We start from the raw sequence: 25,764 nt of genomic DNA on the forward strand, positions 1-25,764 counted from the left end.
TATTTCACTAGAACTACACTCCACATAATAGGCAGGGCGCAACATCCATACTGCCTTAGGGGATGTGGGAATGAGGGCTCCTTTTTCCATACACTTTGGGATTGCCCACTACTCAATGACTATTGGCGAAAAGTCCTACGAACAATGTCCCAGACGCTCAATATTCCATTACTGCCCGAACCACGATGGTGCCTCCTAAATATATGGGAACCAAACGACTTGTCACGGCATGGGCAAACATGGGCGACTTTAGGCCTTATGGTTGCTAAACGAAACGTGGTGCAGAAGTGGGGTGTCGCTGATCTGCCCTCGCTGGAGGCATGGTGCAGGGACATGGATGTGGCCATGATTACTGAAAGAACTGTCTATCTGAATCGGAAATGTCCCCGAAAATGGACCAAAATATGGACTGCCTGGAATACTTACAGGGGAGACATCTGCGACCCCATTCCTGAGTCTAACGAGGAGAGTTCAGATGATGATTCTGGGGATGAGTGGAAGGGTGGGGAGGGTGGTGTGTGGTTTCAATTACACTGTGATTGACATGGGTGGCACGGGGGAAGATGAGATTCAATGTCTTCATAGTGTTTTAATCATTGTAACCTTGCAATTAACACATGCCAATTGTCTTTTTGATAACTGTTTTATACCCATTAAAAACTTTTTTTTTATTAAAAAAAATGTATGTAGCATATATGTTGGTGTGTAACTATTACAAAGATGCCACTTCATTGCCCTTAGGCTACTGTACCCTTAACAGATGCATGGTGAGTCTGACCCCAAGTCAGCTTTCTGCCCTCCTGGGGAGGCTTGCTAACAACTCCCAGAAAAGGAGACAATAAAAGCCTGCACTGGAGAGAGGTGTTACATCCCTTCTGCAGGAAACTTCTAGGGTTTTAGCCCAAAAGGCAAGCTTCATAGTAGAAGCCGCCTTTGAAGAGCAAATGGGAAACACTGTGATAGAGGTGACTGTCTAGGTATAGAGGCCGGCACTAGAATCGGGGAAGGGAAAACCCATTGCCAAATCAGTTTTCCAGGGGCAAGAAGCCCCCTTGCAAGCCACACCTGTGGATTGGGCTAGGGAGCTCTGGACAGCAAGAGAGGGGCTCTGTCATGTTGAAAGGGGGCAGAATGGTGCATCCTGGAATAACCAAATGCAACAATTCACATAAAGAGGCCATCAGAAGTGAGGGGAAATAGTAGTCCATTGGCTACCAACCGCATACTACCCTGAGGGCATTTTGTGGGCATTAAAAAGGTCACCTCTGGCACCAAGAACTCAGTTCTCAACTGGATTGGAAGAACAACTGAGGAAGGACTGCCCTGTTACACCGAGGAACCAGCAAAGAGAGGCAGCACCGACGTGAACCACCTGCTACACCTGGTGGCTAGCAAACGAGAAGAGACTGTGACTGCTGTGTCTTGCTCATGGAGAAGTGCACTCCGAAGCCCAGCCGAAGCAAGAGACCCCTAGGGTCAGCTGGCTGACCTTCTGCGGCAGCACAGTGCAAGTTCGTAGCCCAAATCTTCAGGACACCACCTCTCGTCGCCGTCCAGCACCAGAGACCAGGACCCGATGCTAAAAATTGCACCCACGTCTGTTGGACCCGAGAGAGTGGTGAGAGTACAGCTTGGTCACCCAGAAGGAGAGTTATCGTCTAAGGAAGGACTCTGCTGTAACCACGATATCCCGGACTACTGGACTTCTGCCAGGACATCGACCTTGTAACCAGGACGGCCTTACCCCTTTTGTGTACAACATGTTTATGTTTTCCCCTTGCTTTCAACCATGTCACCTACACCACCATGGCTTTGGGAAGGGCACTTGTACATTTTACGACTAGAAGATCTAGCTCTCTCGGAGAATGAAACTATAGAAAGGGTACCGGTATCAGAAGCCAGGACTGGCTGCTATTCACTTTACTTTCTGGCGATGAAGGAGGATGGAGGACTTCATCCTATTCTAGACCTCCACCCCCTGAACTTCTTCCTCAAGAAAGAGAAGCTCAAGCTGCTCAATCTGGCCCAAGTTCTGTCTGCCCTGGATCCAGGAGAATGGATGGTGGCCCTGGATCTGCAGGACACTTATATTCACTTGCATATCCCCATCATGCAGTCCCACAGACACTACTTGTGGTTCCAAGTAGGCCACGAGCACCATCAGTTTTACCTGCTCCCTTATGGCCTTACGAGTGCCCCTCGCATGTTCATGAAAGTGATGGTGGTTGTCTGTACCCATCTTTGTAGGTTGGAATACCAGTGTTTCCATACCTCGAAGACTATCTGCTGATTGAAAGCTTGCCTCAAACAGACATGGACCATCTTCATACGATGGTCAATCTCTTGATATTGCTGGGGTTCTCCATCAATGCACCCAAGTCATACCCACCTCATTCACTGATGCCCCTTTTTGTGAGACCCATCCTGGGCAAGTTTTGGTTTCAAGCCTTCCCTCCACCTAAATGAATTTGGGTTATGATCCCCATGTTTCAGTGCTTGCCCCGGGTCTCAGTGACAGCGGCTCTGAGGAATCTTAACCTCTTGCATGCAGGCTCTGCAATGGGAACTGATGTCTCAGTGGGCTCAGCACCAAAGGAACCTTTCAGATTGGACTGGTGGCAGATCCCTGTCCCTGCTTCACTCCTAGATAATTATTCTGACAGATACATCAATGCAGGATTTGGGAGATCATCTGGAAAAGGTTGAGATCAGAGGTCTCTGGCAAAAGCCCGCCTTCACATCAACCTTCTGGAAGTTGCGAAAGATTTGCTTGCCACTAAAAGCCTTCCTTCACAGGAGAACAGGTATTTATAGACAACACTACCACTATGTGGTACTGTGGTGCTGCAACAGGCAGGGTGGAGTGGGGACATGGGTCCTGTGCCAGGAGGCTCTGTGCCTGTGGCACATACTGTATGGTCCGTGCATCGCCCCGACCTTACAACACCCTTGTAAGAAACTTTTGAATGCAGGATGGACAAACTCAGTCGGCGGTGCCTAGTGAATCATGAATGGCAGCTGCACTCTCAAGCGGTAGAGGGCATTTTTCACCAACGGGGAGAACCTTGGCTCGATCTTTCTTGCCATCGATGAGAATGCGCAGTGCCCAGATTTTTCCGAGCTGGAGTTCTCAAGGCAATTCTCGTTCAGAGATGTCTTTCGTTTAGACAGGAGCTCGGGTCTCCTGTACCCCTTCCCACCTCTACTTCTACTGCCCAAAGTTCTGAAGAAGGTTAGAAATGGCCATGCAAAAGTCATCCTAGAGGCTCCGGATCAGGGCAGGTGGTAACCAGCAGGCGTGTGGGTTAAGAGGGATGTTTGGGGTGTGAAACTTCCCAAATAAATATGTTCTTGGCTTCATACTTGTGTCTCTGAATTTCAAAATGTGAAACCAGATAGCATTGAATAAATACCATTTTACCTGCTTACAGAAATTGTTTGATGTTATGTAAAGATTTTATTTCACAACGCCTCCTTTTTTCATATTATCATATATGAGAGCACATTTAAATACTTGAGTTCATTATGTGTGCTGTACACACACCTCTTATGTTTGAAGTAATAGACTATAATAATTCTCCATCTATAATAAAAATCTAGGCCACATTTAGAGTTTACATAACTATGGATATGCCATTCAGTTTACTATAAAAACAATCACTTCTGTCTATGCAGTGATATAATCGGATGTACTAAGGTAAAACTCTTACCTATTTTAAAGGAATATACTTTTTGGAATTTGGAAGAACCTGCATTATATTTTTACATTAAGTTTGTAGCACAATGTACATGCCAAATGTTTTCATGGCTTGGCTCCTGCATGGACTCTTGGCTCAATTCTGGCTTGGCTCACCCAAATTAATTTGCTGGCGCACCCACGTCTATTTGAAACTTGGTTTTAGTAAACGAGGGAGTCACTTACTTGATAAGATGATATGCAAAAGCTGAGGGTGGAAGCATGGAGCTCAGTCCACGTGCAATGCTTTGACAATTTACCATCATGGCTTCTCGCAGCAAAGACGAAGAAGAGTGTGTACAGTGGAAGTACAGTTAAAATGATCCCATGGCAGGAATTCCAGGCCACTGTGTTGTATGTGACCATAGTCAGGAGAACTAACAGACCTAAGTGGGATGGGCAGAGGCATAGCTTCAGAGGTGCGACCCCCCCCCCCCCAAATGCATTTTTAGCTTAGTAGTTGCGTCTAGGGGACCTGAGTCGGGTCTGCTATGTCTTTGTAGGTTTTTCTCATTGTTTTCATTTCACTAAGAGCTTTGAACTAGTTTATTTTTTGGAGCAAAAACGTATATATAGTGACTGGTTTAACAAAAAATAGTAAATATGCACCTGTACTCCTTGAATGGGTGCAAATTTACTACTTCGTGAAACTCATAAACATTGGCAGTAGTAGACATAAAAGGCTGCACCATTATCAGGTTTCCTGGTATACTACGGGGCACTCAAACATCCAAACTGTGATGTGATGAATGCTTGCAAATAGTCTAACCAGTGGCAGTCACTCAGGGTAGCATTCCAACCCATCGTTTTTCACTCAATGTGCCACTTTAGATAGAATCATACCTAATGCAAATCAGTACTGACCCTGTTCCTCATGTAACCAGTCCATCCCAAACCTTGGTCATCTCACCCTTCCACTCGGTAGGCCACTCCATTTTTAGTTGGGAAATTTGAGATTCACACTCCCCACCCCCTTCTGGCCACGAGCATATGTCTTCCGATTCAGCTGCCTCTTTAGGAGGAGCTACTGTCACAACAGAAAGGCAGAGTTCGGCACCCCAGCTGCCTGCACAAGTTGCAACTCAATGCTTGTAGATTGAGCGGCGACAGTTAGCAGCCTTCAACTTTGCTCTCGAAGTGGTGAATATGGTTTTGGAAGCCACACGTTCCTCTACTAAGGCCACATATGCGGGACACTGGGAAAAGTTTGCTGCTTGGTGTTCTTCCTGGAATATCCAATCCTTACAGGACCTGTTGTCAGATGTTCTCTTTTGGCCTTATCAGCTTTTCTACAATTACCTGATCAGTCATCTTTGTTTAAATCACACATTGTAATGAGGGGTTTTGAAAGGGCTAATATGTTTCTGCAAAGAGACTTTGTGATGACCCAGTGTGGCTTTAATTTGCTTTTCTTATTCTTGATGTCCACCCCACTGGAGCAGATAATAATAATAATAATAATAATAATCCACATTTGTATAGCGCACAATCACCCGTTAGGGTCTCTAGGCGCTGGGGGCCGTCGGGAAGATTAAGCAAGCTATTGCCCAGAGTCACATGGTGCTGGGCTAACCTGCTGCCGGAGCCGGGGATCGAACCCTGATCCCCAGATTCCAGCGTCAGTCGCCCTGGCCGCGGCGCCACACGTCTCCCACCTTGATGCACAACTGTCCTCTAAAAATGCTCACGTTAAAAACTGTGTTTGTCTTTGTGATCATGTCTGCTCTTCACGTAAGTAAGTGAGCTGCAAGTTCGGTCCAGAAACGTACAGCTCATTTTCCCCCCAAGACAAGTTAGTGCTAAGGACCAAGGCAGAGTTCCTCTCAAAAATTGTGAAGCCTTTCCACTTTGGGCCATCTATCACCCTGCCGCCAGTTTTTGCTCTTTTTCAACCATTCAAGGAGGAAAAGAGAATCAACCGCCTAGACCAAAAGTCAGCTATGAGCTTCTACATCTATTGCACCAAGGATCACCAGGTGGACGATTAGCTCTTTCTGGCGTTTTCTTGGATGTAGTAGGCACGATGGGAGTAAGTTCATACGTTCAGGATGTGCTACTGCCTGGGAAGCCAGGTTAGGTGGGAAGGGCACTTTGCCCTTTCAGTCCTGCAGTATTTCATGGTCTGAGCCACTCCACAGACCCACTACCTGGGTAGTATTTTGGTGCATGAATGTACCTTCCTAGCAAACACGTGGCATTTGTCGAATTCAGAACCATACTTGCTGAGGAGAACACCTTTTTGGAAAACGGTTCTAGTTTTTTTTAAGTTCCCTTCCCCCGGAATTGGTGGGGAAGGATCTAGTTGACTGCTTGGAACAAGAAGCCGGAACTACTAAGCTTTCTGGCGAAGGATGGGCAGAAAGAAAAGCTGGATCACCAGGAGCAGGCCTATACCGTGTTGCCACTGACCTAGAGACTGCAGGAGCAGACAAGGGCTTCTGCCACACTTCCATAATCGGCTCAGTCAACTCCTTGTTGAAAGGCAGCAGAGGTTCAACAGAAGAGGAAGGAGAATGCAACACTTCAGTCAAGTTAATTGACTTCACCTCAGCTGAGGGCAACTTAAGGTCCAACAGGTCATCAGCATTCCTGATGACTGAGTGATAAGGAGCAAAGTCCTGTGAAGGCAAGGCCTTCAGAGATGAAAGCTCCCACTCCGGGGAAGTATCAAGGCCAGTAGCCTCCCGAAGGCCCCCGAAGTCGTCCACGGAGTTGAGGATATCCCCTTCCTCATGTTCTTGCTGGAACTCCTCTTCTTCCAACTGTCTTTACGCTTCCCTCCCGGAACACTATTTCAGGATCGGCGACAGTGACAATGGCGCCGAAGAAGGCCCTTCCAAAGAGGGCAGCGGCGCCGCTCGAATCCGGGAAGACGTCGTCCCAACATCAGACAGCGCCGAAGATTGAGGCATCGGAGTCGAAAACCTATGCGCTGGAAACTGCTATGAAGGAGCCGTCGGCATGAAAGGCTCGAAAGGTGCCTGGGCATACTGCTGGGAAAAGCCCAAATTAAAGGCAAGGCAAACATCGCATTTAGGAAATCCAACTGATCCGCTCCTGGTCCTGGAAAAGGAGGATAATGAGCCAAAGCCCCCTGGTCTGGATCCATCTGTGGCCTTACAGGGGCTGAGGCTTAGGTGCCGGAGACATCTGAGTCGGTACAGGCGAAGCCGCAGGAGAAGACTCCCTGAGTGCCGGCGAATCCTTCCAAGGAGAGTGGGCTGGAGTCGCCTGCGGAGACGTATGCGACAGTGAGATGGCATCCTTGTCACAATGCCGCGGTATGGGGAAGGCTGACCTCGAAGCCCTGCCCTTCGAGATCGATGTCGAGTCCATGTCTTCTCTTCTTCTTATGCTTCTTCAACTTGAAAATGTGCAACGTCGACGACTTTGATCTCCTGCGACCCCTCTTCTCTTTTTTTGACCGCACCATGAAGAGTTTTGCCTCACGTTCCTTCAGCTCCTTCGGGTTCATCTTACGAAAGCACAAACACCCTTCGACGTCGTGGTCCGAAAAAAGACACCAGAGACAGTCGTCATGGGAATCCGTGCTGGACATATGGCCCCACACTCCCTAAAGGGCTTGAAACCAGACTTCTTCGAAGTAGCCATTCTCACTGCAACACGAAAAGGGAAAGCTCCAAGCCCTAATGGGTTCCCATCAGAATTTTATAAATGCCGAGGGTGTAAACTTACTGCCCGCTCAGAGGTATGTTTTATGAAGCGAAAAAAGAGGGGTCCCTACAGCGGGTTCTCCCAACAGCGACAATAGTAATGATTCACAAGAAGGATAAGCCGGTGGGCCAATATGCCTCTAATACACCTACTGCCCTGCTAAACTTGGAAGTAAAAATTTTGACCAAGGTGCTGGTAAACCGCCTACTCCGGCCTACTACGGGTTATAGACAAATTAGTACATCCAGACCAGTCTGTCTTAATGCCCCATAGATCCATGAGGCAGAACCTAATAAGGTTGTTAGTAGGGCGCCCGGCATGACGAGAAGCCCTCGGGTGGCAGGTGTTCCTTCTGGCACTAGATGCCAAGAAATCCTTTGATTCAATAGAATGGGGCACCTTCAGGCGGTGTTGTGGAAGATAGCATTTGAGCCGGAGTTCCTGACTAGTGTACTCTTTCACCCCTGCTGTTCGCATTGGCGGTGGAATTTTTTAAAACTACATTTACAACGCATTCCATTACAGCGCATTATACCTTTACAACGCATACCTTTACAACGCATACCATTACGTTGCATTTATGATAAGTGTTGGATAGTGTAGAGGTAAAAAGTACTATTCTAACTCCAGGGGGTGCAACAGTAGGGTAAGTGTTGGATATTGTAGGGGTACTATGTAATGGTATGCCTTGTAATGACATGTGATGTAATGCCTGCGTTGTAGTGACATGCGCTGAAAAGGATGTTGCGATGTAACGACTGCGTTGTAAATGTAGTGCGATGTAATGACTGCGTTGTAAAGATTGTTTCAAAATTTCAGTCTATGCTAACAATATCTTACTCTACAGGGCGGACAGTCCATAACTTGTGCCCAGTCCATAACTTGTATATAATAAATCCTGAGCATAATGGAAAGTACTCAGGGTTGCTCATAAATTGGGTCAAGTAGGAAGCATTCCTCATTACACAAGAACAATCCCAAATGAGCTGGGAGTGACTGCTGCGCTGGTCACCGAAGGGATTTACATATCTGAGTGTGTTCATATCATTACATTGGGCAGTATTTTACAACCATAACCTGTGGAGAATCCTCCAGGATTACAAAAAGGACGAGAGTCATTGGCAGTAACTCCTCCTCTCATTGCTGGGCACAGCTGCCCTGTACAAAATGATTTCCCTGCCCAAACTCCTATACATGCTTAAGAACACCTTTTTCAAGGTGACAGAGGTGTTCTTCCAGGAGGTGGGCACAACACCCAGATTGCTTCTCTGTAATTGGGGGTGGGGGGGCCTTGTAAAGTACATTTGATGCTCACCAGAGGCTACAACAAGGGAGGAATTCTCCTGCTGAACCACCGATATTATTGTGCACCTCAGTTGTTGGTAATAAAAGGGTGGGTCTTTGATTCCCAACTAGAACCGGTCCAACAGGTGGATAGTCAAGGGAACCAGGGGGACTGTCTGCGACATCTGTATTGTACCGGCGGACCACAACCAGCAACAATACCCATGATGGTTTGATCTGGAAGAAGGCCACTAAGAGGTTGAAATAGGTGGGAAAATTGGCACTGGAGACACCCCTCTGAGTATCGGGGATACTGGCAGACCTGAGGCAGCTGGAGGGAATGAGACAATGGGACATGATAGAGATCTTTAAGCTAGGAGACGAAGGCCTCCTCCTGTTTAAGGAACTTCAGAATCAATATGAGTTGGCTGACACACAACGCTACAGACACCTACAACTGACACATGCCCCGGGGGTACGGAGATGTCCTTCAAGAGATCGCAGATGAAACCCTTACAGAATACAGAGCACTGGCAACCCACTGCTTAAGATACACTGTATACAAGATCTACAGAACTCTCTTCAATAATATCCATTCCCCACTCTCCTCACTGAAAGAGTGGTGGGAAAAAGACTGGGTACACTAGAAGACGAGATTTGGGGAGAGGCATGTAGACACCCGAGGAAGATGCCAATCAGAGCAGGGTTCCAACTAATACAGCTGACTATCCTACACAGAGCATACTACACTAGAACCAGACTGCACCATAAGGGGAGGTCTGGCACGGACATATGCCTAAGGTGGTGCCGACAATCGGGTACACTCTTGCACACACTGTGGAACTGTCAGAGGCTTAGAAACTACTGGGAACAGTTGAGAGGGTGGGTCTACGAGGTCACCAGGGTTGGCCACCGTGGGTATAAGGTGGAATAGATATTATCCAAACACACAATGCTGTTGTGCAACATATCCCTTATGGTGGCCAGGAGGGCTATAGTGCAGCAACAACACCCACCACGATTAAACAATGGGCGGGCAAACTGGACTGGTGTATGCATGCGAGAAGTCAGTCTATAGGGCCCGAGGCTGCCCGAGAAAATTTCAGAAAATATGCGGCGGGAACAAGGAGACCTACATTGAATGCCCTTCTCTGCGGGGGTAACAGATATATGCCTAGAGTTTCAAGAGTATGGGACACTGGGGCAAAATGGTGTGAGGAATCTCTAGACAATTGTAGAGATATACGAGGGCATTGGATGCAGGTCTGATAATCCAACTGGGGGGCATGATGTGAACGTGTTGAATTAATCACTGAAGTGTAAGTACACAGTAAACAATTAATAAAAAGAGCTGTAAAAAAATAAGGCGCATGACAGACCACAGCACACAAGAGAGCAAAACCGAGTGTGGTGGTGGATATTAGGCAGGGTAGGATCAGCACAGGAGTGGGACACCTGGAAAACACATGCACTCTCGTGGAGTCCTAAACCAAAAAATAAAAAAAGTTGCTACCTAGCAGTGAGCAGTAGAAGGATACAAGTCAGATAACCAAACAGATGTTAAAGAGGCAATGGTGACATGCAGGGACAAACATAAGAAGAGAAGAAGAGGAAGGCAAGCCATTGAATAAGCAAGCAAAGGAGTGACAATAAAGACAACCAATCGTTAAGCAATGAGAGGCTTCAAGCTCACTCTAAGTTCTTGGTAAGCAAACAATAGAATAGATCTTTTGCAACAAGACCGCTTGCACTAACGGGTAGCCTTTCCTTGTGAGTCCTAATATTCATGAAAAGGAGTAATGGGAGAAAAGGCTAAATGGAGGAGACCTGGGGAAAGATCAGAGAGAAGGGAGAGAAGGGAGGGTTGTGAGCGCATGTCCAGGCACCCCGCGAAGAGACAAAAAAAGGTGGGCGAAAACGAGAAAGGGGAAGGAAGAAAAGTATGACTGGGATAAACTAAAAGAGGGTATCAGAGGGTAAAATTTAAATAATTCAAAAGGGAGAAAGAAAAGGAATAGAGGGGCAAAAAACGATGACACCAGGGAGGAGAAAACTGGGTATTCAGGAGGATACCCCCCAAAATAATAAATATGGGGACGGGGTGGGGGGCACAAGCAAAGCTGGCAAGATGTCCCATTGTGCTGCACACCTACTCAAGAACACAGTAAGGGGAGAATCCTATCAACCTGACTATGAACCATTATTTGCATGACCTAAAAGCAACTTGCCACAATTCAGTTTGTGCCTACCTATGCCATATACCCTTACAAAGAGTGCAAATATATACATATATCACACCACAAATTGTAAGCACACAAAATAAAATGCACAAAAAAGTTAACATGTTTCGTAAGTCAGAAACCTCCAAATATGTATAGATGGAAACAAATCAATCACACATATTAAAAGATGAACCAAGGTTTGAACTATTATATTTTTCATTTGGATTGAGTAAAAGCTTAATTGAACAAAGTTTTGATAATTTCACAATAAACATACAAGAATACTTTTCCACATTTTTGTTCATGCAAGGGTGCTCTAAACGGACTGTTCAAACAAAACAGGCAAGCACATTATCATAAGAGCACCATACACTTGAATCTAGATATCAAGTTACTGTTTAAACACTATTTAATGCAGAGAATTACATATCCAAAAATACTACAGGCACCCAGAATATTACTGCAATTGTTCAGTTATCTAGAGTTTTAGCATAACCTATAGAAAATGCCATAAAAGTGTTGTATTTTGAGGCATTCAGTACTTACGAGAGAAGGCACTGTGTATATCTGTACCGAGAGGTCAGTGATTGAGAACTCTGGGTCGTCATCTTTCACATACTCACTCTGCATTCGCTTATAGTTCTATTAAAAGGAAGGCAAAAAAAGGCAAGGAGTGCCAACTATCAGTTAAAAAAACAACAACTACTCACCAGAGTAGGAACAGTGAAGAGTTGGACAGATAGAGCAGACACCGACACTGCTCGCTCGTGATCATCCTCCATATAATCTTTCTGCAACTTCTGGTAGCTCTAAACAACAAGGGGGAAATTCACCTCTATTCCAGACTGACCTGATTTTTAAGTTCAATTCCTGCACTAGTGAACTTCAATGAGTAAGCTAGAATGCTGGCAAAGCAAAGACTATGTTCTATACAGCAAATTATATTGTATCAATTTGCTAAATACACATTTTCAGCAATCTTATATAACTCCTAAACTCCAACCACACCAAGCTTACCACATGCAATTCACTTTGTATTATGTACAGCACATATATTAATTCAAGCATATAACACTTCTCTGCTCAAGGATGATGGGTACATCAAAAACATACAGTAGTAGTGATCACAAGATACTTTTCTTGCCACTTTAATGAACTCATTAACCCAGTTTATTCATTCTCAGAGATGTAAAGAAAAACAAAGTTACTTACCTTCAGTAATTTTACGTTGAACACTTTGCTTCCTTACACATTCTATTGCTTTGGCTGGGACACCTAAAACTATTTTCACATTACAATTGCACTGTGGGTTGCTTCTTACAACCAAGTAACAACTAAGTTACGGCAACACACAAAGACATCGTAAGACGTATATAATGCACAGAGGGGCTGAATTTCTCAAGGGTAACACTGAAGACAATGTGAGGGAAGATAGGTTGGTGAGAAAAAATTTGCCAATTAATAAATTATGATAACCACCAATATTAAAAAAAATAATAATACATATATTTATATATTATTATTTTAATATTGGTGATCATAATTTATTCATTAGCACATTTTTTCTCACCAGCCTATCTTCCCTCACATTGTCTTCAGTGTTACCCTTGAGAAATTCAGCCCCTCTGTACATTATATACGTCTTACGATGTCTTTGTGTGTTATATATATATATATATATACATATACATATATATATACACACACAATCTATGCAACCTTCCCATAGCATGAAAAGAAATGGAGAAGGAGAAAGAAAGAAGATAGCTGTGTAAAGTGTTTCTTGGGAAAATCTGTCACAAGATTGTACTGAAACAATAGGTTTACCCATAAGGTCCAGATGTTCTTGGAAAAAGGTGTAGAGCTAGTCCAATAATCATGTGCCTCCAGCTCACTTATTCTTAAAGATTGCTAAGAGAAACACGGTCTTCAAAGCTTGATTATAGAAAGGCCCAAAGGGTGTAACCGTTAACTAACCCAGCACCAGGTTTAAATTACCTGTGACAGAAATAGAGCTGGTGAAACATAATTCACCTGGTGTTCAAAAGTTGATACTCTTGGGATCCCATAGGAACATGCACTCTCACATCTACTCAAATTTGGACCACTTCAACATAACCTCTTATTGTAGAGAATTCGCTCAACCATATAAAGGCCTCTGATGTCATGATGTCAACTACCTCATCTGATAACTACTGAGTTGTTTGACAAGTAAACCATAACTCCTCAGTAGCTAAGTGAGTGAACAAACGTTATTCATATGTGGTTTAAGTGACCGACTCAGACCTGATATGATGAAGAGAAAAAACTGGTAATGTGCAAGATTTGCATTTTCCGAAGAGGATGACATTTGTGTAGTAAAGACTCTGCAGATTATTCAAAGCCACCAAATTCATGGCCATTGAATATTTCCTACATCTGATGAAGCACATCAGCATTAGTGAAAACCAGGGTAAGGCATACATCAGATCGGATGTTTATCCCTGCTTCGCCAAGAGCTACTCTCTGGAATATTTTTGTAATCCTAGACCATGAAGTGCCCCATGTTCTGCTACAAAGTGACCTACTATTGTCCTATATATGGTCTCCCTTTATTGCGGAAAATGCTCGAAAGCTATGTGAACAAACAGCTTATGACGTTCTTAGAGGATCATGCAATCCATGACCCCTCTCAATTGGGATTCGGAGCATCCCATAGCACTGAGACTGAACTGGTTGCAGTCATAGATTGTATCTGACGTTCTTTGGATGCTGGCATTCCTCCTATTCTTGTGCTGCTGGATCTTTCAGCAGCTTTTGACACCTTCTCTCATGCAATACTGATCAGACTGCATTAGTTCAGTTTCAGAGGCACTGTCCTGCAATGGTAGACTGATTTGTTTTTAGAAGACCAGACTCAAACCATTACTCTGGGTCCTTTTAAATCTCGTCTAGTTCCTTTTACCAAAGGAGTACCTCGGGTATCATTGTTGAGCCCAATACTGTTGAATATCTATGTTGCTCCTTTGGCCCAGACTGTCAAAATAACTGGTTTCAAAGTAATCTCCTATGCCGACGATACTCAACTGATCATTTCTCTGCGGCAGGACATTAAGTGTACTATGTTTTCAAGACAGTATGAGGAACATTGCAGCCTGGATGTCTAGAAACTGTCTTCAGCTGAATATTGAAAAGACCGAGGTTCTGCTATTTGGCAAAGCTCAAAATCTTTGGTCTACTGAATTGGGGTCTGCTTCTTGCCCTAGTCCATCAGCAAACAATTTAGGTATCAAATTTGACCACGAACTGTCCACGAAAAGCCATGTTACCACCAGAAGAGGGACATGTTTTGACACCATGTGGCTCTTGAAAAACGTTTTCCCCTGGCTTCCATCCTAGACTGGAAACACACTGGTCCAAGCGGTGATAATTAGCTGTTTAGACTACAGTAAGGCTTTGCTTATTGCAGCTAATGACACCCTCTAGACTAAACTGCAGGTGGTGCAAAATACGGCAGCCCGGTTAGGTTGTAATCCTTCCAGCAGGCTCCTCTTCTGCCCCAATCCTCCTGTCCCTTCACTAACTTTCGGTCAGAAAGCACAATATCTTTAAGTTATGTTGTCTTACCCACAAAGTTCTACTGGGCAGGTCCCCTTTGTACCTTAAAGACAAATTACGCTATTACTGTCTCGCACTTTGAGATCCAGCAATAAGGCGCTTCTGTCCATTCTCCGTAACCGTGCCTCAAGATATGGGGGCAGAGCTTTCTCCTATACTGCTCTTAGGGCTTGGAATCCGCTTCCAGGTTACCTTCGGAGCTGTTTGGACTTTGCTCAATTTAAAAGAATGTTAAAAACCTGCCTGTTTTTATGAGTAGATGCAGCTTATGAGTAGGTCGAGTGCCGAGATACACCTTTGGGTGTGATTCGCTGTGCTTTATTAAATGGATATAACAGAACATAACAAACTGTTTTATAAGTCATAAGGATGTGCGCTCAATAAATATCACCCAGGGGTCTCAGAGAGCTAGTGAACTCCAGTAAAGGCAAGAAAGACGGTTGACAGAAGGAGTAGTTTCTGTCCTATAACTTCAGTTCTGTAGTAGGGGTATCTCTGTTATAGTCATAATCTAGTGAATAGTCCCGCCCATGTGCGTGGACTCCGGAGCAATCAAAAATAATCTCTTAAAGTGTCGAAAAAATGCAGAACTGCACAGACACTTAAGAGAGAATTTAAAGACAGATAATGCAGCCTATAAAAAGCTATACTGTCCAGTACTTCAAGTAGAAATTCCACCACAAAAACCACAAAACAGCAAAGCCTGTACAGATTTCCCTTGCTTCAACAGCAAACACCCTCTGGAATGATAGAGAGGAGAACCTGGACAGACAAGCCCCATAGGCTGCCATTATGTGGCTCAGAACAGGATACTGTGCCTTTAAGAGAACCTTCCAGAACTTCACAGTATCCCAGAATGCACTGCAGGTCCCATTTACTTTCAGTTCTTTTTGAAGGCGTAACACGCCAGACTTGTAGCATTCCGTACATGAATATCTCTCTCCACCGGGGAGGAGGGCGGCGCTTATGACTATAACAGAGATACCCCTACTACAGAACTGGAGTTACAGGACAGAAACTACTCCTTCTGTAGTAGGGGATCTCTGTGTATAGTCATAATCTAGTGAATAGAATGGCAAGCCCATCCCCACACCAAAGCGGCGGTGGAGAAACGAGAAATAACACCACTATTGTGCGAACAGATTTCGCAGCGAAGCCTGCCCAACCTGAGCGTCTGCCCTGGCATCAGTGTCCAGGCAGTAATGCTTAGCAAAGGTATGGACCGACTTCCAAGTGGCCACCTTGCAGATTTCTGCAATAGGAACCTTACGAAGCAAAGCCGTCGTAGCAGCTTTGCCCCTGGTGGAATGAGCCTTAGGTTTGCCCCCTAAGGTCTTATTAGCCTTTTGGTAACACAATTGTATGCAGGACACAATCCACCTTGAGATGGACTGTTTAGAGGTAGCAAGACCCGTCTTGACTGATCCATAATTGACAAACAGTTGGTCTGACCTACGAATATCTTTGGTTTTATCCAGATAAAATTTCAAAACCCTCCTAACATCCACGGAATATAAAGACCTTTCCGCTGGAGATGAAGGATTCTGAAAAAAACATAGGCAAAGTTATAGTCTGGTTGACATGAAAATCAGAAATAACCTTGGGAAGAAATTTAGTGTGAGTACGCATAACAACCTTAGCAGCATGAAATACAGTATAAGGTTCTTGGCAACACAACGCCTGAATTTCACTCACCCTGCGGGCCGATGTAATGGCCACGAGGAACGCCGCCTTCCAGGACAGGTGCTGCAACGAAGCCTTATGAATAGGTTCAAAAGGCTCCTTTATCAATCTGGACAGCACCACATTCAATTCCCATGAAGGCGAGGGAAGCCTGACAGGAGGGAATACTTTCTTCAAGCCTTCCAGAAAATCTTTGATCACAGGGATCTGGAAGAAGGAAGTCTGTGAAGGGCATTTCCTGTAGGCAGTCAAAGCAGCCAGATGAACCTTAATGGAATGGACATTAAGGCCAGACTGCGTCAGATGCAGTAGATACGGAAGGATGACATCCTCCTTGCATGTCGTAGGGTCATAGTTCTTGGACTTGCACCAGATGCAAAACCTCTTCCACTTGTAAGCATAAGAAGTCCTAGTGGAAGGTCGCTTAGCCTCCTTCAGTATGTCCATGAAATCTTCTGGGAGATTCAGATGGCCATATTGCACTATCTCAGGAGCCATGCCGCCAAACTCAAAGACGAGAGGTTGGGGTGCAACATCCGCCCCCCGAACTTCGTAATAAGGTCCGGCCTGCACGGCAGCCGTATGTGAGGAAGGAGAGACCGGTGAAGCAGGTCTGTGAACCACCACTGCATAGGCCATTCCGGGGCAATCAGTATCATCCGCGCCCTGGACTGGGACAGCTTGATGAGAACCGTCGGAATCAGGGGAATGGGTGGAAAAGCGTACAGAAAGCTGTTCGACCAGTTGATCCATAACGCATTCCCCAGCGTCCCTGGCTGGTAATACCTGGAGGCGAAGTCTCGGCATTTGCTGTTTTCTGCGGTGGCGAACAGATCCACGTCTGGAGTTCCCCACCTTGCGAAGACCTCTCCTAGTACTTCGTCGTTCATGACGCATTCGTGGTTTTCCTGAATCAGTCTGCTCAGTGCGTCTGCCTGAACATTCTGCACACCTGGCAGATGGGTGGCCGTTATCGTCAGTCCTCGGGCCAGAAGCCAGTGCCAGATCGCCTGCGCCTCCTGCGACAGGGTGCGTGATCTCGAGCCCCCCTGCTTGTTGACGTAATACATCGTGGTCGTATTGTCCGTCTGTACAAGCAGAGAGTTGGTCTGGAAGGACGGGTGAAAAGCCTTCAATGCCAAGTGAACAGCTCTGAGTTCCAGGAAATTGATGTGGTACGTGGACTCCGTCAGGGACCACGTCCCGTGAATCTTTAAGTCTCCGGAGTGCGCTCCCCATCCCTGGAGAGAAGCATCCGTCACGATAGTCTGAGTGGGAATGTCCTTGTGGAAGGGAACCCCTCTAAGGAGATTCTCCACTGAACCCCACCACTTCAGAGACTGCAGAGCATGCAGAGACGGTCTTATCTTGTCGTCCCAAGATCCTCTCCTCTGGTCCCACTGATCTTCCAAGCACTCCTGCAGCGGTCTCATGTGCAGCCGCGCATGTGGCGTCAGGAAGATACAAGAGGCAATCGATCCCAGTAGAGAAGACACCGTCCTCACTGTCGTAGATGGAGTGGTCATAAGAGCCTGAGCCTTCCGAGGAGTGATAATCGTCGCTCCTCCGAAGGAAACACGCTTGCTGACATCGTATCGATGGTGGCTCCCAAGTACTGAATGCACTGGACCGGAGTCGGGACAGACTTGGACATGTTGACGTGCAACCCCAGCTTGTTCAATAGAAAGCACGTCTTCTGAAAGTGCGCTTGAGCTTCCGAGAAGGAGGAGGCCTTAAACAACCAATCGTCCAGGTACGGGTAGACAAACACCTTGTTCTTCCTCAGGTGTGCCGCTACCACTGCCATGCACTTCGAGAAAGTCCTGGGCGCAGACTTCAGCCCGAATGGAAGTACCGTGTACTGATAGTCATTGGTGCCGACTTGAAAACGCAGGAACTTCCTGTGTTTGTGTGCAATGGGCACAAGGAAGTACGCATCCTGAAGGTCTATTGCACATAGCCAGTCTCCCCGTTGCAACTGAGGATAAATCTGATGCAACGACAGCATGCGAAACTTTTCTCTGCAAATCCACTTGTTCGCCTGTCGCAAGTCCAGAATGGGCCTGAACTCGTTCTTGTCCTTCTTGCAGACCAGAAAGAACCGGGAGTACAGACCTCTTCCTCTTTGAGACAGAGGTACGTCTTCTATCGCCCTTTTCCTTAACAGGATATCGGCCTCTGCCTGGAGCTCGCGCAGCTGATACTGCGAGCTGACCGGAGGGATCGATGGAGGAGGGCTGGTGAACCGAAGACTGTATCCATTGCAAACAATATTCAGCACCCACTTGTCCTGAGTAATTTTTCTCCACTCTGCCAGAAAAAATTGAACGCTTCCCCCCACCGGAGCGGGTAACGGATGAAGGGGAAGTAACCGCTCAGGGTCGAGACCCGGCCGGGCCTTTGTTCACAGTAGAGGACTGTAGTCCACCTCTACCCTTATGGCGCTTCTGGAAGGGTCTCCGGAACTGCTGCTGTTGTTGCTGCTGCTGTTGTCCCGAAGACTGTCCTCGTCCTTTTTCCTGTGCACCGAACCGTCTCTGGAACGGGCGGTAGGACTTCTTTTCTTTGGGCTTTTCCAAGCCCACAGCCGTCAGGGTCTCCACCTCCGCCTTCATGCGGGCGATCTCATCATCGGCATGTTTTCCGAACAGTGTTTCTCCGGAAAAGAAGAAAGGTGAAAACTTGGCTTTTCCCCGGTTAGCCTACTCCAACTGTCCCTGCTTCTCGCTCCCCTCTGTTTTTTCTGTTAGCGCCAGGATGCCTGCAATGGTGACAGCTGCGCTTTATAAATTCCTAAAATAAAATAAATAAATAAAAGGGCAGATTGGCCACCCGCTGCTGGGCCTCCGGCTTGAGTGACGTGAGCCTGAGCCAAGCATGGCGGCGCTGGTTGATCCTGTGACAGTAACCATGGGCCGCCAACAGCGAGATATCCGCAGCCGCGCTGATGACCTGGTTTGAAACCAGCATCCCTTCCTTAAGTATTTCTAGGAAGTCCTCCCTCTTGTCTCGTGGCAGAAGGTCCGTGAACTGTTCTAGGGAGTCCCACAGGGCACGGCCGTACCGCCCCAGCAATGCCGAATCGCTGGAGGCTTTCATGGTCATGAAAGAAGTTCCACAAGCCTTCCTTCCAGCCGAATCAATCCATCGGCTTTCTTTATCAGGCGGCACGGTGGAGGACGGGGAGGTAGAGTGTAACTTCCTGGCCGCCGTCACTATCACGGAGTCGGGTACTGTGTCCATCCGCAGGAAGGCCGGGTCCGAATCCGGTGCTCTGTACTTCTTCAGAAGTCGGGAGGGAGCGGCCTTCACCACCGCAGGCGTAAGGAACAGCTCCTCCGCAGGTTCGACCAGCCCTGGCACCAATGGCAGCAGAGGGCGAGACAGATGCTTCTTGTGAAGTGTCCCGAATATCACGGACGTCGTAGGTGTAGGAGCCGTCACGGTGATGCCCAATTTCGTAGCCCCCCTCAGGAGAACCTCCTGGAACATGCTGATGTCGTCCACCGGAGACACCCTCGTCTCCGGGGAGCTTGATAAGGTCGGCGAATATGAGCGAGTCCTAGAGGAGTCCGTTCGGGTCCTGGATCCTCGCCTCCTATGGCGATGCCTAGATCTAGTGGAGGACCTGTGCCGACTCCTCGATCTCCCTCTCCGTCCGGAGCGTGACCGCGATTTCCTAGGCCTGGGACGCTCCGGCAGTTTCCCCGGAGCGGGCGCCTGGGTTTGGACGGGGCCTGCGGCTTAGGAGTCCCTTTGGGAGGGGTCGGAAGCCTGGGCAACGAGACCGACCTCGGAGGAACCGGGGCGGCCTATCTGGCCTCTGAGGCCGAGGTACCGGTGGAGGCAGAGAAGGCAAAGGAGGAGGGGTCGGAGCCCTCGGAGGGAGACCCCTCGGCAACGGAGGCGGAGGCGTAACATGCTTCTGTGATGGAGTATACACCTCGGAGTACACCGATCCTGGTGATCCGCCTTCCTTTCCAGACCTGGACTTTGGCGAGCCTCCCACAGCATCAGGCCTCTCACCACGCTTCCTCGACGTTGAAGAACGGTGACCAGACGACGAGCGTAGGCCCCTCGACGTCTAGCGCCCCTTCCTCGGCGTCAACCGTCGTCCATGCCTCGACGGCGACCTCGTCCGCCTTGACGACGACCTCTTGCGCCTCGACGGCGACCTCGACCGCCTCGACGGCGACCTCGACGGCGACCTTGACGGCGACCTCGACCGCCTCGACGGCGACATCAACCGCCTCGACGGCGACGGCGACCTTTTCCGCCGCGACGGCGACCTCTTACGCCGCGACGGCGACCTCTTACGCCGCGACGGCGGACTCGACGACGAGGATCCCCTCGACGACGATCGTTTCCTCTTCGCCGACGGCGAAGTCGCTTCAACGGCGAGCGCCGACGCCGGGCCCTTCGCCGTCGATCACTCGATGTCGACGCCGACGATGATGACGACGAAATCGTCAAAGGTGACTTCGACGGCGGTCTGTGTAATTCCCTCAACGTCGACCGTCGACGTCGCTTCGACCCAGAGCCCTGGGGAGACGGGGAACAGACCGTAGTCATCCCTCTCGACGTCGTAGTCAGTGCAATCGACCCAGACGGAGAATGGGAACCTTTGCTGGTTTTCCTGCCCCTGGGAAGCCCCCCAGAGGCCTCAGCATGGGCAGAATAAGCCCCTCCAGACCCACCTTGCGCCTTCAGCCTTCTTTCCTCGAGGCCCTGAAGCCTGATCTTCTGTCTTTCCTTCAGGGTCCTGCCAGAGAAGCCTTGACAAATCTCACACTCCTCTGGGATGTGGGAAGAGGGAAGGCAGAGGATACACACCTCATGGGAATCTGATTTTGCCTTCTTCCTGGAGCACTCCGGGCATTTGTCAAATAATGCAGGCATATTTGACTTCAAAAGGAGCAAAATACCAAGAAGAACAGCACCAAAGTACTTAAAAGCACTTAACTTGAACAACAAAGTGAAAAATCACCAATAAACCCTTGAAAAGGGAGAGCTCAATGCTCCAGGGTCCTGCTTGCAGGAGCCGGAAAAAAGAACTGAAAGTAAATGGGACCTGCAGTGCATTCTGGGATACTGTGAAGTTCTGGAAGGTTCTCTTAAAGGCACAGTATCCTGTTCTGAGCCACATAATGGCAGCCTATGGGGCTTGTCTGTCCAGGTTCTCCTCTCTATCATTCCAGAGGGTGTTTGCTGTTGAAGCAAGGGAAATCTGTACCGGCTTTGCTGTTTTGTGGTTTTTGTGGTGGAATTTCTAGTTGAAGTACTGGACAGTGTAGCTTTTTATAGGCTGCATTATCTGTCTTTAAATTCTCTCTTAAGTGTCTGTGCAGTTCTGCATTTTTTCGACACTAAGAGATTATTTTTGATTGCTCCGGGGTCCACGCACATGGGCGGGACTATTCACTAGATTATGACTATACACAGAGATCCTCTACTACAGAAGTGGGAAAGAAATAAAAAAATATATATTTTTTTTAAAACATGTTTTTTAGCCTCCTACGGAACTGTTTATGGTCCGTAAACATGCGGAGCTGCAGTGGGAGTTCATTTAAAAAAACAGGAGCCAAATGAGAAAAGGATTTAAGGCCATTCCTGGAAGTGCAAATCCTGAGGGGAGTAAGAAGAAATGTAGTTCCTGACCTAAGCGTCCTATTAGGTACGTACTAATTGAGTTTTTGGCCAGGTAGCTAGGACCGTTTCCATACATGGTCTTGTACCAGACCGATAACCTTGAAACTGATTTGTTTCCTGATGGGAAGCCAATGAAGTGCTTTCAGACTGGGTGCAGAAGGGGACCGAGATGGAAGGTTTAGCATCAGTCTAGCGGCTGTATTCTGCAGGTTTTGGAGTCTGGTGTAAAGCTCTTCAATCATGGAAGTCATCAGGGAATATCGGAGTTGAGCCGACTTATAGACACTGGACAACCGGTTTCCTTGATTCCACTGGAATCCATTGAAAGATCTTACGTAAGCCACACATTGGTCCATAGCGAGTACTCATTATATGGTTTACGTGGTCTTTCATGGACAGCTTATTTTCAATCTTTACTCCAAGGTTACTTACCATTTATTTTATTTTATTTTTTGCATTTGTATGGCGCACAGCTACCCAACAAGGGTTTCCCGGCGCCTTTGACATTAGGTTGGTTAAAGGAAGATGCTGAAGTTGGTTGTTTAGCACAGTTGTTTCTGAAACAGCCAGGTTTTTACGTATTTCCGGAATTTGTTGTAGCTATCCTCTTTCCGGATATGAAGGGGAAGTGAGTTCCATAAAATTGGTCCTCTGACAGAAAAGGATTTCCCTCCAGTTCTTTGCAATTTAAATCTGGGGACGGCGAAGTTAGATTTGGTAGATGGACAAAGGCCAAGGCCCTGTAGCCACCAGTTGTTCAACCAAAATTCATGTGCTTTCCCGAAAAGGATGATCTCTGTCTTACTGGGATTGAGTTGGAGGTGGTTGGATTGGATCCAGTTGTTAATGTGGATCATGCAGTTTTTTAATCCGAGTCTAGTGTTAGTTGGGTTAGGACCAAGAGTGATCAGTAGCTGAGTATCATCAGTGTATGACACTATATCAAACCCATAAGATCTGATCACTTTGGCCAGGGGTGCCACAAAGAGATTGAAGAGCGTAAGACTTAAAATGGATCCTTGAGGGACTACCTTATCTACCAACCGACTACTGGAGACCAGGAGCCCACTTGCACGGTGGAGGTTTGATCGGTGGAGGTTTGATCTATTAGATAGTTTCTAAGCCAGTCTAAGGCTGTTCCCCTGACTCCCATACCCATAGTCATAAAATACCGTGAGTGATGGTGTCAAAGGCTGCCAACAGGTCTAGTAGGACAAGCATGACTGACTGCCTATTGTGCTGGGCAAGTCTTATGCTGTTGACAACCTCCACCAGCAAGGTTTCAGTGCTGTGGGCAGCCTTAAACCCAGATTGAGAGGGGCCTACCAGTTTGTGGCTTTCTAAATAGGTTGTGAGCTGTTTATTAACCAGGGACTCGAGTACCTTTCCAAAATAGGGAAGAAGAGAGATGGGACAATGGTTACTGAGTTCCTAGGGATCCGCAGTAGGTTTTTTTCAGAACAGATCTTACCCTGGCTGCTTTCCATTTCATAGGAACTATTGCTTGGTTTAAGGACATGTTAAAAAGATCGGCGAGGCTCTTGAGGAGTGATGGGACAATGATGGACAAAAAGTGAGGTGAGACCGAATCAGCTGGTGAACCAGATTCACCAATGAATATTCACAAATCTTAAATGTTAGAAAATAACAACCTATCACAGTGCCTCTAAAAGTAATTGTTGTTCAATTTGGTTAACAGAAACGAGCAGTCAGGTATGCTGGTGCAAGTATTGTTGGTATACCCTTACTTTGATGACGGTATTGTGGTTGAAGCCTCCTGGAAATGGTTGTCAGCTTCAGTTACCAGGCCCAGGCATAACACGCATGGTCTAAGATTTTCTTGGAAAAATCACAAAACTGAATCGGACACCAACAAACATAATTAGAGAGGGCCCGTTCCTCATTCAGAAAGGAGTAAACATACATGTGATGGTTCCACTACAAGCTTGCTGATTCCAGGGAGTCTGGATCTGATAGCTTCTTGAATTCCGTTATTGCCATGGTGAGACTGAGGAGATGTTTTAAGTAGCTTTTATGGACTCAGTAACCACATTTGGAGCAGCTGTTGTGTTTACTATTGGTTAATAAAAAACAAGTGTGTAGTGGTTTTGTTTAGTGGCCTCAACAAAAATCTTATCTTGGAACAAGTTTATTTTACAGAAATTATATGTCCAGATTGGACAGATCCATGACTCTCAGACTTAGTGCTTCCATGAAAGATTTTTAGAAGCAGCAAGTGAACATATTTAGAAGTATTATTTTGTATCTTTTGTTTTGCAGCAGTTACCTCTGAAAAAGGTGATTTTTACTACATCTCTGTATTCCCTTATGTGAATGAGGCCATATCCAGTACTGCTGAGTTGTAAATAACAGTTTGGATGACGGTGCGGTGTCTACTTAGACGCCACCCCTGCGCGCTGACGTCTGTACTGGCACTACTTTCCACGCCAGAAGCGCAGAGGCATGCAAGACACTGACCACTGGTGCACAAAACTAGGGCCCTGGAAGGGAGTCCCTAGACCTAGAAGTCAGTTCGCAGAACGGGGAGTATGGGTGGGGCAGTAAGGAATCTATAACTAATGCATGTCTCTTACAGATACATCATTAACAAAGGTAAGTTGTTCATCTGAAAGAGACCATTAGTTACAGATTCCTTACCTTAAAACTGATACCCCAGCAATGCCAACCCCGAAGGTGGGTCTGCGAACCAAGTTCACACCAGAAAGTCCTGGAGACTGAATGTCCAAAAAAGCAGTCTCTCCGGACTTGGCTATCCAGCAGTATTGTTTTGTAAACATGTGCAGGGATACCCACGTGGCTACCTGGCAGATGTCAATCAGCGGAACTCCACGTCCCAAAGCAGTAGAGGCTGACATCACCCTGGTAGAGTGAGCGTGCAGTCCTACTGGAGGGTCAGTTTTTTCACCAAAGAATAGTAGATTTTAATGCATAGGACAACTCATCGAGAGATGGTACGTTTTTGCACGGCCACCTTTCTTGGCACCCACATAACCCACGAAGAGTTGATCGTCTACCCGTTAATCTTTAGTGCGGTCAAGGTAGAAGGATAGCGCACGTTTATGGTCCAGGCAGTGGAGTCTCGCCTCCTCTTTGGAAGGGTGAAGAGGAAGGAAGAAGGTGGGCAATGTGATGGTCTGACCTATGTCGAAAGAGGTAACCACTTTGGGCAGATAATAAGGCCTTGTACGAAGGACCACTTTGTCCGGATGAATTGAGAGAAAAGGAGGCCTGGAGGAAAGAGGCAGAAGCTCACTCACCCTGCGAGTAAATGTGATGGCAAGCAGGAAAGCAGTCTTCAAGGTAAGAAGACGAAGACGACAATTATGTAGTGGCTCGAAGGGAGCACACATAAGGAAAGTAAGGACAAGATTCAAGTACCAGTGGGGCATTAGGAAACAAGAAGGAGGAATGAGATGAGTAATGCTCTTTAGAAATCTATTTACAATCGGGGACTTGAAAAGAGAAAGCTGATCAGGAAGGCAAAGAAAGGCAGAAATGGCCGAAAGGTAACCTTTAAGAGGGCCCAGAGCAGAGCCCTGCGGGGCCAAAGAGAAAATGAAGAGGAGAACCTCCGAAATGGGTGCAGAAAGGGGATCCACAGCCTTTGCTGTGCACCATGCCACAAATGTGTTCCATCTACAGGCGCATACCGTTTTAGTTGAGGGACGCCTGGCTGCCAAGATAATGTTACACACTTCGGGAAGAAGGTCGAAAGCTGTCAACTATCGCCGCTCAATCTCCACGCACGGAGGTGGAGGCTGGACAGGTTCGGGTGGAGGACCATCCCCTGCTGCTGCGACAGAAGATCCTCCCGAAGAGGCAGTCTGATCGGAGGATCGATGGCCATGCTCTAAAGCGCGGGGTACCAGACTCATCCTGCCCAGTCCGGAGCCACAA

The 25,764-nt window shown here is 47.0% G+C and overlaps 1 protein-coding gene across 2 annotated transcripts in view; it reads right to left on the bottom strand.

The window, feature by feature from the left end:
- UBR2 (ubiquitin protein ligase E3 component n-recognin 2) overlaps positions 1-25,764 on the bottom strand; it is a 1,610,484-nt gene that overhangs the window by 1,328,277 nt on the left and 256,443 nt on the right. Inside the window, exon 11 of one of the 2 annotated variants that reach the window (XM_078649714.1) lies at positions 11,628-11,726. In XM_078649714.1, coding sequence (XP_078505840.1) covers positions 11,628-11,726 — 99 coding nt within the window. Of the gene's footprint in view, positions 1-11,463; positions 11,560-11,627; positions 11,727-25,764 lie in introns of both variants that reach the window. The other variant, XM_078649715.1, reaches the window with a different exon arrangement.

This window comes from Lissotriton helveticus, chromosome 6 (assembly GCF_964261635.1).
Source record: "Lissotriton helveticus chromosome 6, aLisHel1.1, whole genome shotgun sequence".
NCBI classification, from domain to species: Eukaryota; Metazoa; Chordata; class Amphibia; order Caudata; family Salamandridae; genus Lissotriton; species Lissotriton helveticus.